The following is a 16,815-nucleotide window of genomic DNA, read 5'->3' as shown; positions in this document are numbered from 1 at the left end:
CTGTCCGAGCCCCCAAGGCCTGGAATAGGCTCCCTCCAGAGGTGATGCAAGCACCTACTCTGGACTCCTTTAATAAGCATTTGGATGCTTATCTTGCTGGGATCCTTTGACCCTAGCTGACTTCCTGCCCTTGGGGCAGGGGGCTGGACTCAATGATCTCCTGAGGTCCCTTCTAGCCCTAATCTCTAAAATGTATGAAAAACCAGATTGCCTTCTCTGACTGGCTCTATGGGTATGGGGAGACCGGGGATGTGATATACCTTGACTTTAACAAGGCTTTTGATATGGTTTCCCACAACATTCTCTTGGGCAAGCTAAGAAAGTATGGGTTGGATGAATGCACTGTAACATGTGTAGAAAACTGGATGGATCAGAGGGTAATGGTCAATGGCTCAATGTCTAATTGTCAACCAGTCTCAAGTAGAGTGCCCCAAGTGTTGGTGCTGGAGTCAGCTGTCTTCAATATTTTCATCAATGACCTAGAAGGTGGCATAGAGTACACCCTTAGCAAGTTTGCAGATGATGCCAAGCTGGGAAAAGTAGTAGCTATGCTGGAGGGTAGAGTTAGACAAACTGAGAGATCTAGACAAATTGGAGGCTTGAACCAAAAGAAATCTCATGAGGTTCAATAAGGGCAAATATAAAGTTCTGCACTGAGGATGGAACAATCCCATGCACTGCTACAGGCTGGGGACTGACTGGATGGGCAGCAGCTCTACAGAAAAAGACCTAAGGGTTACAGTGAACAATAAGCTGAATATAAGCCAGGAGTGTGCCCTTATTGCCAAGAAGGCTAATAGCATACTGGCCTGCGTTGGTACAGGTGGTTCGTGGTGGATGGGTCGGTTTCGACCTGGAAGGGTGTGGGCAGTGGGGTCCCGCAGGGCTCAGTACTTGGACCGATACTCTTTAATGTCTTCATCAGTGACTTGGACGAGGGAGTGAAGTGTACTCTGTCCAAGTTTGCGGATGACACAAAACTGTGGGGAGAAGTAGACACGCCGGAGGGCAGGGAACAGCTGCAAGCAGACCTGGACAGGTTGGACAAGTGGGCAGAAAACAACAGAATGCAATTCAACAAGGAGAAATGCAAAGTGCTGCACCTAGGGAGGAAAAATGTCCAGCATACCTACTGCCTAGGAAATGACCTGCTGGGTGGCATGGAAGTGGAAAGGGAGTGGACTCCAAGATGAACATGAGTTGGCAGTGTGACGAAGCCATCAGAAAAGCTAATGGCACTTTATCGTGCATCAGCAGATGCATGACGAATAGATCCAAAGAGGTGATACTTCCCCTCTATCGGGCGCTGGTCAGACCACAGTTGGAGTACTGCGTGCAATTCTGGGCACCGCACTTCGAGAGGGATGCGGATAACCTGGAGAGGGTCCAGAGAAGGGCCACTTTGTATTATTGAGAAGCCCAGTGTGGGCACGGCGAGCCCCAAAGAGGGGGAGCGCCACTTTGTATTATTGAGAAGCCCAGTGTGGGCACGGTGAGCCCCAAAGAGGGGGAGCGCCACATTGTATTATTGAGAAGCCCCGTGGGGGCACGGCAAGCCCCAAAGAGGGGGAGCGCCACTTTGTATTATTGAGAAGCCCAGTGTGGGCACGGCGAGCCCCAAAGAGGGGGAGCGCCACATTGTATTATTGAGAAGCCCCGTGGGGGCACGGCAAGCCCCAAAGAGGGGGAGTGCCACATTGTATTATTGAGAAGCCCTAGAGAGGGGCGATACGGAGCAGCCCTAAGGAGGGGCCATACTGAGGAGCCCTAGAGCAGGGTGATGCTGAGGAGCCCTAGAGCGGGGCCATATTGAGGAGCCCAAGACGGGCATAGCGAGCCCGGCCACAGGCTAGTGCAGCAACACCCTTCAGACCGGGGCAGGGCGCTGCGGTTGCCCCCGAGAAGACAGGGAGTAGCAGCGTGGTGAGCCAGGGTCAGAGAGGGCACCCGTGCGGTTGGCCCGTAGGACCAGAGGCCCGCTAGAGGGTCCCTGAGCGGGACCACATCAGGGAAGGCCCAGAGTGGGCTAGATGAGAGTCCCAGTAAGAGGCTGGGTACTAGAGAAAGCCCAGAGTGGGCTAGATCATAGAGGAGGCCCAGGAAGCGGGTGTGCAGACATACCAATGTCTTTTACATCTGCGAGGCTTGGGGCGTGGTATTAGGGGCAGGTAGGAGCCATGCATAGCCTATAAGGCTAGGTTGTCCGGGGAACACCCACCATATCGGGAGACCCCCAGGGGGGTCCGGAAGAACCGTGGGGACAGAGGTCCCGAGTAGCCATGCCCAGGGAAGACACAAGGCAGCCTCCCAATCATATTCCAGCAAGACATGGCGGGCGAGAACTAGAGGGTGCCTTGGGCCGGCCTGACACAGAGCGAGGGACCTCAAGGAGATCACGGCCCTCCTGAAGGACCCCGCCGTGACACTGGTGCATTGGCCGGGAAGTGGCCGTGCACGGGGAAAGAACCCGTGTCCCTGAGAAGGGAAAACGAACCTTAGGGCTAGGACAGGACATACCGAAAGACAAGGCAGTGAGAGTGAGGGGCTTGAGAGGCAAGTCCAGATCAAAGGAAAGGCTGCTTGTCGAAAGGTATAACAGGGAAGACGTTGGGTCAGGTCTGGAGAAAGGAAAAAAAGGTTTAACCATGGCAGGAATAGACGATATAGAAAGCCTGAAATGAGAGAATTTTGAGTGGCTGTTACGGGTGAATGAGCTCGAAGAAAATATTGAATGAGTAGAATGGGAGCTAGAGATAGCTCAGTCACAAAAAGAGCAAGCCGAGGCCAAAGTGGCTACTTTAGAACTGCGGGGACAACCCAGAAAGAAGGAAGGCTCCAAAGAGATTAGGCGCCTATTGGCAGCAGAGGCAGAGAGGACCCAAGCAATAGAACGGCTCGTGGCAGAGGAGACTAAGAGAAGTAGGCAGCGGGAGGAGAAACTCCGAGAGATGCAGAAACGGATGGCAGCATGGGAGAAGAAATCCCCAGAGCCTGATACAGGCCAGACGGGGGAACAAAAAGAAGTGAGGCAATGGCTAGAGGTATCCAAGAACCTCATAGCAGCCCTCCAGGAGGAGATCCGTGACCAAGCAGAGCAGATAGAGACCATGCGTGAGAAGTGGGAATCTGGCGGGAGAGATCTGAACAGGCTGAACGCTTGGTTGTGAAGCTTAGAGAGAAGCTGGCAGAGGATCACGCCCAGGTAGAAGAAACCAGGAAAGTGATAATAAGAGAAATGGAGAGAGTGAAAGAGTATACAGCCAGGCAGGAGGCTTTAGAAGCACAGAAGCAGTCTCTTGAGGCTGAGATGAAAGCCAAAATAGAGGAGCATATAAAGCTGTAGGCCCAGTGTCAAAGGGGAGAGAAAGAATTAGAGACCAAGCTGAGAGAGACTGAAGAGTTGCGGGCCCATTTGGAAAAAGGGGCAGTGGAAAAAGACCTCTGTGAAGAACAGATACGGGCCCTTAAAACCCACCTGGAGGATAAAGCAGCAGAGCACATGAAGCTGCAGTCTCAGCTGCAGACCGCGGAAGCGGAAAACGACTTCCTGGAAGACCAGGTACAGCACCTTAAGGCCCTTCTAGAAGAGAGGTTGGTTAAAGAGGCAGCAACCGACACTGAGAGAGAGCAGCTACAGCAGCAGATACAAACCTCAAGACAACAGGTACAGGCCTTAGAGGAAGAGACACAGTCCCTGAAGGCCCTACTAAGAGAAAGTACAGTCAGAGAGGCAAGGTTACAGCAAGAGAATGAGCAGCAACTAGGGCAGGCTGTCCAGGCACAGAGGGAAAAGCTAACTGGAATAAGCAGACAGTTAGAAGAACACCTGATTGAGGCTAAAGGCAGATGCGAGGAGCACTTGCAAGAGAGTAAAAGCTTGCAAGAGGCCTTAACAAGAGCAGAAAGAGCGATTGAGATTGCTCTGGTTCTCCAGAAGCAGGGGCTGTGTAATCAAGAGCGGCCCGAGGAAATGAGCACAGAAAACCCTAAAGAGGAGAGGGGACCAGAACAGCTGGGAAAGAATGTAAAGAGGTAAGTATTCCCGGAGGCAGACCCCACGGGAAGGAGAGAAGAGATTGTCTCCATAGTTATGGAGTGTCTAAACCAGATATGGAGCCAGTGGACAAATCAGTACGCTGAGGATATGAAGAATCTGAAGGAAAGATTAGAGGGGATGGCCGGCAGGCATGACCATGGAGTATTAGCAGTGCCAAAACAGCATCGACCCATGGAGGTAGGCAAGGAAAAGACGGTAACTGGACAAGAGAGGGACTGGGTCTGTGGAAGAAAGGAGAAAGGTGACCCCAATAATTTTGCTCGTACTCAGAAGGGGGGACACATTAACCAGAGAGATCAGAAATCTGAGATGGCCCAAGCTCGAACATATAACAAGCAAGAGGCATCTTCCAAAAGAGAGGAAGCAGTAGAACCTCTAAGGACAAGAGAGGTACAAAGGCCTGGGACAGACTGGAGGGGCCAAAACCCCAAGGGACTTAAGGGGGGAGGAGAGAGAGGTCTCAAGCTCCACCCTAAGATGGAGGTATCTAGCCCTGCACAGCAACAGGGACCAAAACGGAACCAGACGGCAGGTCGAATTAGAAGGGCCGAAGGTCCACCCATAGCCCAGGTAATCCAATCCGGGGAAGAGCCAAGGGGTGGAAGCAGGCCCTGTGTCTATGTTAATAACCTCCCCGGGCTAACCCAGTGGTAGATTTTGAGAAGGCTTGTGGAAGCTAGAATCGGTGGCGTGGCCTACGTAAAGATCTATAAAGGACCTAGAGGAAGACCCACCAGCTGGGGGAAAATAGAGTTTTGGGAAGAAAAGGATGCCCAGAAGGCATTGAAGAAACAGTGGGATCTGTGGGGAATACTTGTAGACAGGCAAGAAACCTCAGGAAGGAGGGAGTGTTACAAGGGACGTGCAGAAGGAGACCGGGGATCTAGATGGAAGAAGAGGGGCAGGACACCCCATGTAGCAGAAAACAGCTCTCCCAGCAAGAGAGAGGGGGCTTTGGCTCCACAGGGTAAAGGCTGTGAAAAAGAATGAGAGAGAGGCCTGAGTAGCACCCTACCAGGGAGAAGCTAGTGTGGGGGGACTACCTTTGGCAGGGTAACTCCCGAAAAATCCCACACGGTGCACCCTGGGGAAAAGGCGAGCAGGGGGCGCCTTAAAACCTCCGCCAGGGGTGTAGAAAATGCCGGGTGTGGGAAGAGAGGCCGAGAAGAGCCGCTGAGTCAAACTCAATGTAACAAGAATGAAGATCTTCCTCGGTGAGTTTGATCTTAAGGGGGGAGGTGTGTTGCAGGGCACCCTGGTGCCTGCTCCTAGAGAGGAGAAACTGCCAGGGAGAGAGCCCTGGCAGAGCCAATTGAGCACAGCTGCGGGTTGCTGGAGCAACTAAGGGGAGCCAGCTGGCCAGAAGGGGGCAGGGCCTGGCCCTTATAAAGCCCAGGGCTGAAGCCAGGCTAGCAGTTCTCTGCCAGCAGCCTGGGAGGCAGGAGCTCTGGGAGTGAGAATGTGGAAAGGAGCCTAGCAGCAAGTACCATGGTCATATGGAGCAAGGTTGTTATGGCCATAGGGCTTCGGGTTTGAGTTACAGCCAGACGGCTTGAGCTTGCATTTGGGTTACAGCCTAGGGGCTTGTGGTTTTGCTTTGACGTTGTGATATTACACCCGGAGGTTTGGGTAAGGCTGTAGGGGTTGGAGGAGGCCTCATAAGAGGGCACAGTGTCCTCATAGGGACCCCAGAGAGTGTGTGGTGCCCCAGCCCAGTGTGGGCACAGCGAGCCACAAAGAGGGGGAGTGCCACTTTGTATTACTGAGAAGCCCCGTGGGGGCACGGCGAGCCCCAAAGAGGGGGAGCGGCACATTGTATTATTGAGCAGCCCTAGAGCAGGGCGATGCTGAGGAGCCCTAGAGCAGGGCGATGCTGAGGAGCCCTAGAGCAGGGCGATGCTGAGGAAACCAAGACGGGCATAGCGAGCCCGGCCGCAGGCTAGTGCAGCAACACCCCTCAGACTGGGGCAGGGCGCTGCGGTTGCCCCCGAGAATACAGGGAGTAGGAGCGCGGTGAGCCAGGGTCAGAGAGGGCACCGATGCAGTTGGCCCGTAGGACCGGAGGCACGCTAGAGGGTCCCTGAGCGGGACCACACCATCAGGGAAGGTCCAGAGTGGGCTAGACGAGAGTCCCAGTAAGAGGCTGGGTACTAGAGAAAGCCCAGAGTGGGCTATATCATAGAGGAGGCCCGGGAAGCGGGTGTGCAGACATACCAACGTCTATTACATCTGCGAGGCTTGGGGCGTGGTATTAGGGGCTGGTAGGAGCCACGCATAGCCCATAAGGCTAGGGTGTCCAGGGAACGCCCACCATATCGGGAGACCCCCAGGGGGGTCCGGAAGAACCGTGGGGACAGAGGTCCCGAGTAGCCGTGCCCAGGGAAGACACAAGGCAGCCTCCCAATCATATTCCAGCAAGACGTGGCGGGCGAGAACTAGAGGGTGCCTTGGGCCGGCCTGACATGGAGCGAGGGACCTCAAGGAGATCACGGCCCTCCTGAAGGACCCCGCCGTGACACTAGGTGTTGCCAGTAGTTCCAGGGAAGTGATTATTCCCCTCTGTTCAGCACTGGTTAGGCCACATCTGGAGTACTGTATTCAGTTTTGGGACCCCACTGCAGAAAGGATGAAGACAAATAGGAGAGAGTCCGGCAGAGGGCAACAAAAATGGTGAGGGGGCTGGGGCACGTGACTTCTGAGGAGAGGCTGGTGGAACGGGGATTAGTTAGTCTGCAGAAGAGAAGACTGAGGGGGATTTAACAGCAGCCTTTAACTACCTGAAGGGTTGTTCCAAAGAAGATGGAGCTGGACTGTTCTCAGTGGTGACAGATGACAGAACAAGGACCAATAGTTTCAAGTTGTAGCAAAGGAAGTTTAGACTGGATATTAAGAAAAGCTTTCTAACTAGGAGGGTAGTAAAACACTGAAACAGGTAACCCAGAGAGGTTGTAGAATCTCCATCCTTGGAGGTGTGTAAGACCTGGCTAGACAAAGCCTTGGCTGGGATGATCTAGTTGGGGCTGGTCCTGGTTTGAGCAGGGGGTTGGACTATATGACTTCCTGAGGTCCCTTCGAACCCTAATTGTCTATGGTTAATTTAGAGCATGAATCGCCATCTTTAAAGCACTTAAGAGCCATGACCATCTGTTCAGTTATGGCTTTAGAGTGCTTTCTGGCTGCTTAAGCAAGGTAGGTGTAACATCTGTACCTAGCCATAGTGACTGAAGCTATGACAGTGAGATGCTATGAATATGGCTCTGCTCATCTGGGGCATTGTGCCAGTTAGTGACTAGTCCCAAAATGGATACTGAGATGGAAAGAGAATACCCCAACTTCCCTTCCACATCAGCCTGTATCATGTTAGCTGCTCACAGGCTGGGGGAGAATAGTCCTCTGTGTATAAGTTGCGTTATCCTTAATTTAATGTGTCATGTTGTCTTTGTCATTTTAGTTCCATGAAAAGAAAGGCAGAGGAGATTATTTCATACACACACACACACACACACACAAAATGTCAAAATATTAAAATCTGTAACAGATCATGTCCTCCTTGGGGAAGAAATATCCACTGATACTCTCTGATAGCATCCTAAAGGGGAACGCTTTTACTACTTGAAGTCTTGAGTATATTACCATATTTACCTGAATCCAAGACTACTTAAAATTTAAGAGGACCCCCACCCAATAATTAGTTTCTATACATGGAATATTATATATTTTTATACTTTATACTTTTCCATGGGTAGAATGTAATTACTGGAGGGTCATCTTCAATTGATGCCTGCCACTCTCTCTCTCTCCTTCCCCCCCCCCGCCCCCCTCCATTGTGGCAAGGAAAGCAGCAAGAGGGCATCAAAGGCCAGAACCTAATCCTTTGCCCCCATCTGTGCTTTTGCCCACTCTCTCACTGCCTGCCCACCCCGCCATGTGCCCCGCACTTGCCGCTGCCTGTCCTATTGCCTGCCCCCCACCAGATGCCTCCCAACCCCATGTACAGTCATATCCGAGCAGTTTTCCTATCACAGATTCTCCTCTCTCTTGCTCCCCCCGTTATCTTGTTTGTAACCGCCTTTTATTTTGATCTTTCAGACAAGCCAAAGCCATGTATTCCTGCAAGGCTGAGCATAGTCATGAGCTTTCCTTCCCACAGGGGGCAATATTTTCTAATGGTAAGAAATGTTTAAACAATGCTCTTCTTTATAGAGAATGCTAAACTAAACTGATCTCTGAGATAAAAACAAAGAAATGTCACTTTGTTTCCCATTTTCACTCTCATTATCAGTCTGATGTTGTCGATCCAATAGAGTTGATAATTGTTAATTTAAAAAAATGTTTTTTTGCAGTGTACCCATCCGTGGAACCAGGCTGGTTAAAAGCAACCTATGAAGGCAAAACAGGGCTAGTTCCTGAGAATTACGTTGTCTTCCTCTAATATACTTTAGTGGACAGCAGTATCTTCATGGTATCCATGGTAACAAATAATAAACACTATGATCTTTATCTGACACAGATATGGGGATCAGCCTGTTAGTCAAGAGTAGTATATTTCCTTCAAATTCTGTAACTCCACATTATATTGCTCCCTATGAATAGAACAGGACATAAAGAAATAGTTAACAGGGTTTCTTTGTGCTAAAGATGGTACTCTGTTTAAATAACTTCAGCTGTTCACAAAAAGGTTGTTCTGGTCTTCTTTTGCAGATAAGGAACGTTACAGCAATAACATCAAAAAACATGTCATTAGCTGCAAACCATTTGGGGCCTGAGATTTAACCAGACCAGTATAAAATTTACAGGCAATGCACTCTGGAAATTTTTACCGTCACATATTTTAACGTGTAAAATACTTACAATGTTTTCATAATGTAAGACTTATTTCTGTTATGATGTGTTTCTCTACTAGGAAACTTGATTTGGACATTGGTCTTAGTCATTTCAAGGAATGAGTTACTTTGTTCTTAAAGCAAGGTTTTGAACTTGTGTTATACAACGAAGTTACAATATACGCATGCTAATTTGTAAATAATTTATATAATTGAGAACCGGATTAGGTTGTACACTGACAAAGCCTTAAGTGCTCCTCCAAAATGTGATTTTGTTTGGATTGTTATTTCATTTGAGCACCACACAGAATTTTTATGTCTTTCTTTCTTTCATCAATATAATTATATATTAATAATAAATTATATTTATAGCACCCATCTTCCCTAGGGCATTCTCAGCTTGTCTAAAAACTGAAATACACAAAGCAATAAAATTCTGATACTAACATTATTTGAAAACATTTATGGTTAGCACCAAAGAAGGACAATAAATCTAAAATTTGAAATACATCTGAATCTCACTTCTACTTGTTACATTTAGCTTTTCCCCAAATGATCTGGGAAGTAGCTAACTTTTTAAGCTATGAATTCTGAAAGCTCCATCTAGCTATTCAAAGTGTGTGATATTAGATAAATTTGGAATTTCCTCTGACTTCCATTTAACAATTGGCCATAGTTTGAAAACATGCTAGTGGAAGGCTTAGAGCAGGGCTGTGAAACTCATCCAACCACGTGGGCTGAATGAGTGGTGCAGCACCTGTCCATGGGCCAGTCTGGACCCACAGACAGGACCTGCATTCAGATCCAGTGCATGTCTTGCAGTGGCTGGAGTGAATGCCTATGCAGCCCAGTCCTGCTTCAGCCACTTTGAGGGCTGTACTGTATACAGCGGCTGTTGCCGAGCTTTGCTGCACAGCCCTAGAGCCACCATCATGGAAGTGTGCTGCATACACTGGAGCAGCAGCCATGGGGCTGTGAGGCCACTGCATGCAGCATAGCCCCAGAGTGGCACACAGCTGCTCCGGGGCTGCGCTCTATGTGGCAGCTGCTCCACTGCTCCAGGATGCGAGCTGAAGCTGGCAGCTCATGGAGCCATCCATTATGCTTCACATGCAACCTGTTGGCTATTCTAAAACCCATAGGCACCGCCAGGCACTAGATCTGGCCCATAGGTCCTATATTTGACACCCCTTTGTTAGAGTAGTGTTATATTGTGGTGGTCTAGTAATTACACAAGAAGGAAGGATTTTTTTTTAAGGTGATATCTTTTATTGGACCAACTGCTTGGTTGGAATAAAGTTAGACAAGCTTTTGAAAGCAATGTATTCTTCATCAGGTTCATTAGATCTGATGAGGAATGCATGATGCATTGCATTCAAAAGCTTGTCCAACTTTATTCTAATAATGCAGTTGGTCCAATAAAAGATATCACCCTTAAAAAAAATCCTTTCCTTTCACATGAAGTGTGGTAGTAAAATTACTTGGCATTGATATCCATTGATTACCCATGCTAGAATTTAAAAGGGATCCATTTTATATATTACTAGCAATACATTTTGCATACATTTTCCCACCAATAAAAATGATGTGTTAATAAAAATGCTATTATAAGCTGTGAATTGGCTGACCTAGTCCATTGAAGAATAACAGTCCATAAAAGGAGAATAAGGAGCAAGTCATAAAATCGTTGCAGGGAGGAATATGAACAGATGTCCAAGTCAGAAATGCACTAAAATAAATACCTTAGAGTCTAGTTCTGAAGTCCTTATTGATGCATCTCCCACTGAGTTTGGACATTCCCAATCACTCAGTAGACCTACTAACTTGGTGGGCCCCATTCTTGGGGAGTCAGTACACCTTTTCCTCAACCTACTTTGAAGCCTGTGCAAATTATACTTGCATATATACTTATGTTACTTCAGTGTGAATTTAAGCAATTTGCAAATTTGGGACTAACTCTTGATTATGGTACTTGAATAACACGTGCTATTCAAGCAAATGTTTTTCACTCCCACATTAACACCTTGTGGCTGAGCTCAACATTTTTAGTGCTACAGGACAATTTTACTCTCGTGCAGGCTTAATGACTGATAGCAGTGTCTTGAATGGCAATATTTGATATATTGAACCTCTATTTACTTGGGCAGTAGGTGCTACTTTCTGCCAGGGTAGTTAAGAGCCTTAATGGAGCAGAAAACTGTCAAACCTTGAATCAGGTCCAAATTTTCCAACACGTTGCCGTATAAGACAAAGTATAAAGACATTTGGGAGAAGTGTTTCTCTCGCCATCTACAGTTTCACCTGAGAGAGTTGCTGCTCTCCCAAGAAAAACTAGGGATATACAGATGTTCAGGATATTTCTCCCAGTGCAAAAATGACCTCTGTAGGAGCAAAATAATCAGAAAACAACTATGGTTAAATTGCTTCTGGGATAGTTTCACCTGGGACAGTGAATGTCTGTACACATTCTGGGGGAAGCCACAGCACAGTCCTCTAGCATCCCAGGGTGCGTTGCTGCTTCCTCCCTGCCTCCCTGGGAGACAGTATTTCACTTTGGCTGGAGTCTACTGCCCCAGCCAAGCAAGGGACAGAATACACCCCCTCCACAATCCCCACAGTATGCTACAGGGAAACAGGCTGAGTCTGAACAATCTGGGTCAGCCAATCAGGCTGTCATCTTTCTCTAGACACACTGAGGGAACAGGCAGTGCACATTGTGATGTATGCATGAGGGCTCCCTGGCTGCGCAGCATCAGCACCACAAGCTCTCAGCTTTTTAGGGGTCTCCGAGTAAGCTTTTCTACCAGGAAAACAAACCTTGGGAGAACTCTCAGACTATTTGAACATGTTTATGCAGCCTCTGCTTGCTTCTGAACCTGCCTTCTGCATAATGTAATGGACATTGCTTACACAAAGTCACTTTCTCAAGCAGCTTTACTGCTGAAGTTCAGGCTGGTGGCAAAAGTTTACATAGTGCCTTCTGTGCACAAGTTTAAGTGTTGGACGGAGATCGGCAGGGAGTACAGGCAGAACAGTCCTACGCTGAAGTCTAAGTATCTCCTGTGTGCCACAGACAGAGGCTCCCTGCCAGCTTCAAATACATAGTACATAGAGCTCAGCTTAAAAGGGAGGATGGACTGCTGCATCCATGACAACATGTATTCAGTGACCCAACATTATTTGACTCATTTGTTCTGCTTTACTAAGGAATTTCATAGTATCCCAGTTCATTGTAAGGAAGGTTTCAGCTCATCCTATGAAGAAAGTGTCCTCCTCATGGTGTTTTAAAAGGTAATTCCAAGGTGCATCTTCTTGCACTGCACAGTCAAATACAGTACCCTGATGTACTTGCTTGATAGCAGCATGAGAGATAAAGCAGAAAGCAAGTTCCCACTTAGCACATCACATTTTGCAGTCCTTAAGGCTTTTTGCACTGGGAAAAAAACTCCCATCAACTCCAGTATATAAGCTGCCTCCCATCCAGTGACCCCAGGTAACCTCTCTACATTTTACCAGCTACATTCTGTCACCCAGTCAGTATTCCCCGCTTTTTCTCCCCCTGCCTACCTGTCTCACACCTATTGTCTCCCATCATCTCTGATCCTCACTGCCATGCATTTGCATTTTCACTGACCTGTGTTTTGCATATTGGTTTTACTCCATCCACGAGAACACACAGCACCACCAAACTATCTTTATGCCTGAAGGAGGGTGTTTGTACCTGAAAGCTTGCAAAGAAAACATTTTTTCCCAACTATTTAGTTGGTCTAATAAAAGATATCACATTTACCCAAAGAACCTTTCCTACCCTCAACTCTAGTAAGCACTTTGCTCAAGTCAGAGCTCCAAGGTTTTTCTTTTGGTAACTAACCACTGAAATTTTAACTTATCCCATGTTCTGTTTTGCCTAAAGGCATGAACTTGTGGTTGCTGGAGTGACAACTGGCTTGCTCTGCCTGAGGGTCCCAAGGAGAAGCGATGGAATGGGAGAATGGACTGTGCTTAGGAAACTAGAACAGCCAGTGACTCTAGCATGGAGCAGTCGTCAGCTAGACGGTGGCTAGCCCCTGTAGAGGGGTGCACTAGTTGGGGGAGGCCACTCCTTGAGCTCTGATTTCCTACCCTCACATATCAATCAATTGCTTGAAGATTAATATTTCTATACTGCCCTGAAGAGTAAACTTCATTGTAAGCTTTTGAGGGGAAGTGAGGAAGATCAGCATTTTCCCTTCAGCCTATGAATTGTGTGAGCCACTCCCTTCTCTTCCTCAGCCGGCTACAGTGCAAAGGTGTCTTGTACACAGGGGTCTGTGAATATAGTTTTAAAAGGATGTAGCCAACCCAAGAACCACATTTCTACCTGATATGATCTAATACCTGTTATTTGTTACAAGGTACCCCTGAGGAATACTTTGCCTGGACAAGATTAGTGATTTTTATGCAGGGATTGTTTTAGCTTCCTTTGATGCATGAAGTGGGCAGTTTCTTTGTGTTCAGTTTTGTTGAGGATGCCAGCTCCACCTAGATGTGCAAGATGATATCAACCAGGAGCAGCAGTAAAACTGGGAATGAAGAGGGCAGTAGTGTCTAGAGGGACCAGACTGGAGGGAGATGTGGCACATGGGCTTGTGTGGTGGGGATATTCTCAATCCTGCCCCAAACACCTTGATAGTTGTAAACAAAGAAGTAGAAAAAACTGTAAAATTATTTTTTTTAAACAATCTTTTGTAAGCAAGAGAAGCTTGTGGTAAATGTCCATATTCCCTTTCCAGTCGAGAGGTAGTGATTTTGCTAAGGTGTCTCTCAAGTATTTATAGACAGCGATGATTGCTTCTGTATGTCACTGAAAGACATGTGGCTGTATGCACACTTTCTACAATTAACAATGTAGGCTTTGTTGTTGCCAAACTATTTGGTACATATTTTATCAAAAAGAAAATCAGATTAATAGGATGATAATTGTTATGCTGTATGACACAAGCGTAAAGTATGTTCACATTTTGTTTTGTCAGTTCTCTAACATTATGATGAAAAATTGTTTCTTCGATGTCATTTCTACAAGACCAGTGTTAAAATGTTCGTGTGACATTTTGGAATTTAGCATACTATGTAACCTGACTTTTAAATTAAACCACAGTTATCATCCATGTCCCTTGGTAATCTATAAATGTATTGTTAGAGAAAATACTTGAGAAAATGATGCACAGAATTGATGATGAAAGTTAATTCCAGATCATAATAAGCAACTTGTTATTCCTTTTATACATTTTCCCATGATATTCTCAGTTCTTTGCCTGTAAGTAGAATCATTTTAATATTTCCTTTAGGAATGGAGCCTTCAGTTGGGGGAATAAGGTCCAAATATCTGCAGTGCAGAATAGAATAATTACAAGAACAAAATAGCATTATGGCACCACAATAATTTGCTTTTCTAGTTACACGTATGTGCCTGGCACTACTTTTCTGCTTAATCAGATTGTATCAGAAAAAATAATTAAACCCCCAAGCATACTGTTCTGAGTATCTCCTTTACCTAACTAGCAGCAGTCCATCCGTAGTCAGAGGAGTCTCCAGTGAGATGAGTTAGAAGTTCTGCCTGACAGTAGGGGCTCTAATCTGGTTTAATATTATTTTCAGAACTTCTATCAACTGATTTACTTTATATCAGCATTCCCTGAAACAGTCCGGTGCCAGGGATCAGACTGTAGATATGCCCCTGATGATTGCTGTATTTCCTCAACTCATACTACCCTTTTGACTGCTAATCCTAATGCCCCTCCAGACATTACTCAGGCAAAAATTAGTCTTGTGACCAGACTGTTATCCAGGCTAATCAAAATGGCTTGCCACATTTTTTTTAAATACTTGGGTGCTGTGACCAATGCTATAATACTGACTCTCAGTTGTTGAAGATAGTATCATAGTTTCTCTTGTCCTGTATGTGGCAGTATTTCATAGCCTATTTAACTGGCCTTCATGTTTTAATTGTAGCATATGGTGCTTTGTCCATTGGATATCTTAGCTGAAAGTGGTTTGGTGGCAGAGCTTCCTGCGTGTGTTGTGTTGGGAGTTGTCATAATCTTTTGTACTCGTGGTCAAGATTTCAAAATCCTTCCAGCCCTCCAACAGTTTGGATTATAGCAAAGGCGAGGGTGGTTTAGCAGGCCAGACATTTGTGTTTTCTGAATTATATTTATGATGTTTATTTTGGAGGTACTAGAGTTTATAGAATTCTTATATACTATAATGTATTTTAAGACCAAGACTTTATATGCAGTCAATAACACAGGAAAGTAAAATATATTTAAAAAGTTACTGTTAATAAATTATCTACCTGAACTTTTTGTTTATTTTGTAGTATGGTTTCAATAATTATCTGCACTCTGTGTGTGTGTGTGTGTGTGTGTGTGTGTGTGTGTGTGTACACCTACAAATAACTGACACAATATTCATAAACTGACTTTCAAAAGTACCTGTGCTGTATTTTACACTGTATTTAATGAATTTAAGAAATATTTTTTAAAATAAAAAGCCTGTCCACACATGGTTTCTTTTCATTCTGTTTCTTTTTGTCTTGTACGTACATCTCTTACTGAGATTTATCCTGTTGAGTCCATTCTCTTTGCCAAGTCTTCAAATACCCATATTTTGGCATTTTTTAAAATAAATAATGCTACAGAGGTGTTTCTTTTTATATAGCCAACACATTGGTGTATCTTATAACATCACCTATATTTTGAAAACATAAACATGTATTTATGATATTTTAAATCTGTCATTATATTAACTAGTTCACATAGCAGGGACCATATTTCTAAAAATGCCTTTGGACAATTACATCCTTTAGCTGAGTATTGTTTAGGAAAATGAATGACAAGACCGCATTTGTATGTTCGGTATATGCTTAAAATATTTCTTTTATTTTATCAAATAATTCATTTATATGCTTCTGTGATTCTTGGTAAATTAATAAAGATTGCTTACCAAATTATGTGTTTGAGAAATACACCCCACATCACCTGGACTCAGAAGTGGTTATTATTGCAAAATTCTATCCCAATACTATCATGTCAGAGTGGCAAGACTAGCTTATTAGCAGCCTTCAAATACCTTGTTCTCAGTGGTGGCAGATGACAGAACAAGGAGCAATGGTCAAGTTGCAGCAAGGGAAGTTTAGGTTAGATATTAGGAAAAAGTTTTTCACTAGGAAGGTAGTGAAACACTGGAACAGGTTACCTAGAGACAGGACCATCCCTAATGGGGGGTAAATTGGGGTGACTGCCCCAAACCCCACGCTTTGGTGGGCTCCACGGACAGTGCCATTCAAACCCTCCCATGGCTGCCATGTGCCACCAGCTCTGCCGTAGCTGCTACATGCTGCCAGCTGTGCTGCGGCTGCCATGCACCTCCGGCTCCGCAGTCTGGCCGCTCACTGCCACCTCCCCCCACCCCCACTCACCACCCACCAGCCACACAGGTTGATATGCCCCAGGCCCCGCACACCCCTAGGGATGGTCCTGCCTAGAGAGGTTGTGGACTCTCTCCTTGGAGGTTTTTAAGACCCAGCTAGACAAAGCCTTAGCTGGGATGATCTATTTGGGGCTGGTCCTCCTTGGAGCAGGCGGTTGGATTAGATGACCTCCTGAGGTCCCTTCCAACCCTAATTTTCATGAATATTAGAGTTCACCTTCAAAATTTAACTGGCTTATCAGTCAATTCATAAAATAGACCCCATTCTACTATGACACAAAGGGGTCTGCTACATGTTCAAATGAAAGGTGGATAGAAACCAGCTGTAGAGTTGTTACACATTTTCAAGCACTAGCTTTATAGCTGATTGGCTCTTTTTATAGCTGGATAGTCATTTTTATTGTGTGGTAATTACTTTGCATGTGTGGCTGGTCTAAATATATTGTCCAATTAGCCAGTTAATTG

General features: G+C 46.1%; 1 protein-coding gene across 6 annotated transcripts in view; it reads left to right on the top strand.

Annotated features, from left to right (window-relative positions):
- The window catches only part of ARHGAP42 (Rho GTPase activating protein 42), a 338,856-nt gene extending 323,434 nt beyond the window's left edge, over positions 1 to 15,422 (top strand). For 4 of the 6 annotated variants that reach the window (XM_019482041.2, XM_006274137.4, XM_019482038.2 and 1 more), the window contains 2 exons: positions 8,147 to 8,226; positions 8,401 to 15,422. In XM_019482041.2, coding sequence (XP_019337586.1) covers positions 8,147 to 8,226; positions 8,401 to 8,489 — 169 coding nt within the window. In that variant the 3' untranslated portion in view covers positions 8,490 to 15,422. The remainder of the gene's footprint in view (positions 1 to 8,146; positions 8,227 to 8,400) is intronic. The other 2 variants (XM_019482040.2, XM_019482039.2) reach the window with 2 other exon arrangements.
- The last annotated feature ends 1,393 nt before the right edge of the window (positions 15,423 to 16,815 follow it).

This window comes from Alligator mississippiensis, chromosome 1, assembly GCF_030867095.1.
Source record: "Alligator mississippiensis isolate rAllMis1 chromosome 1, rAllMis1, whole genome shotgun sequence".
Classification (NCBI taxonomy): Eukaryota; Metazoa; Chordata; order Crocodylia; family Alligatoridae; genus Alligator; species Alligator mississippiensis.
This window is presented reverse-complemented; position numbering and strand designations above follow the sequence as displayed.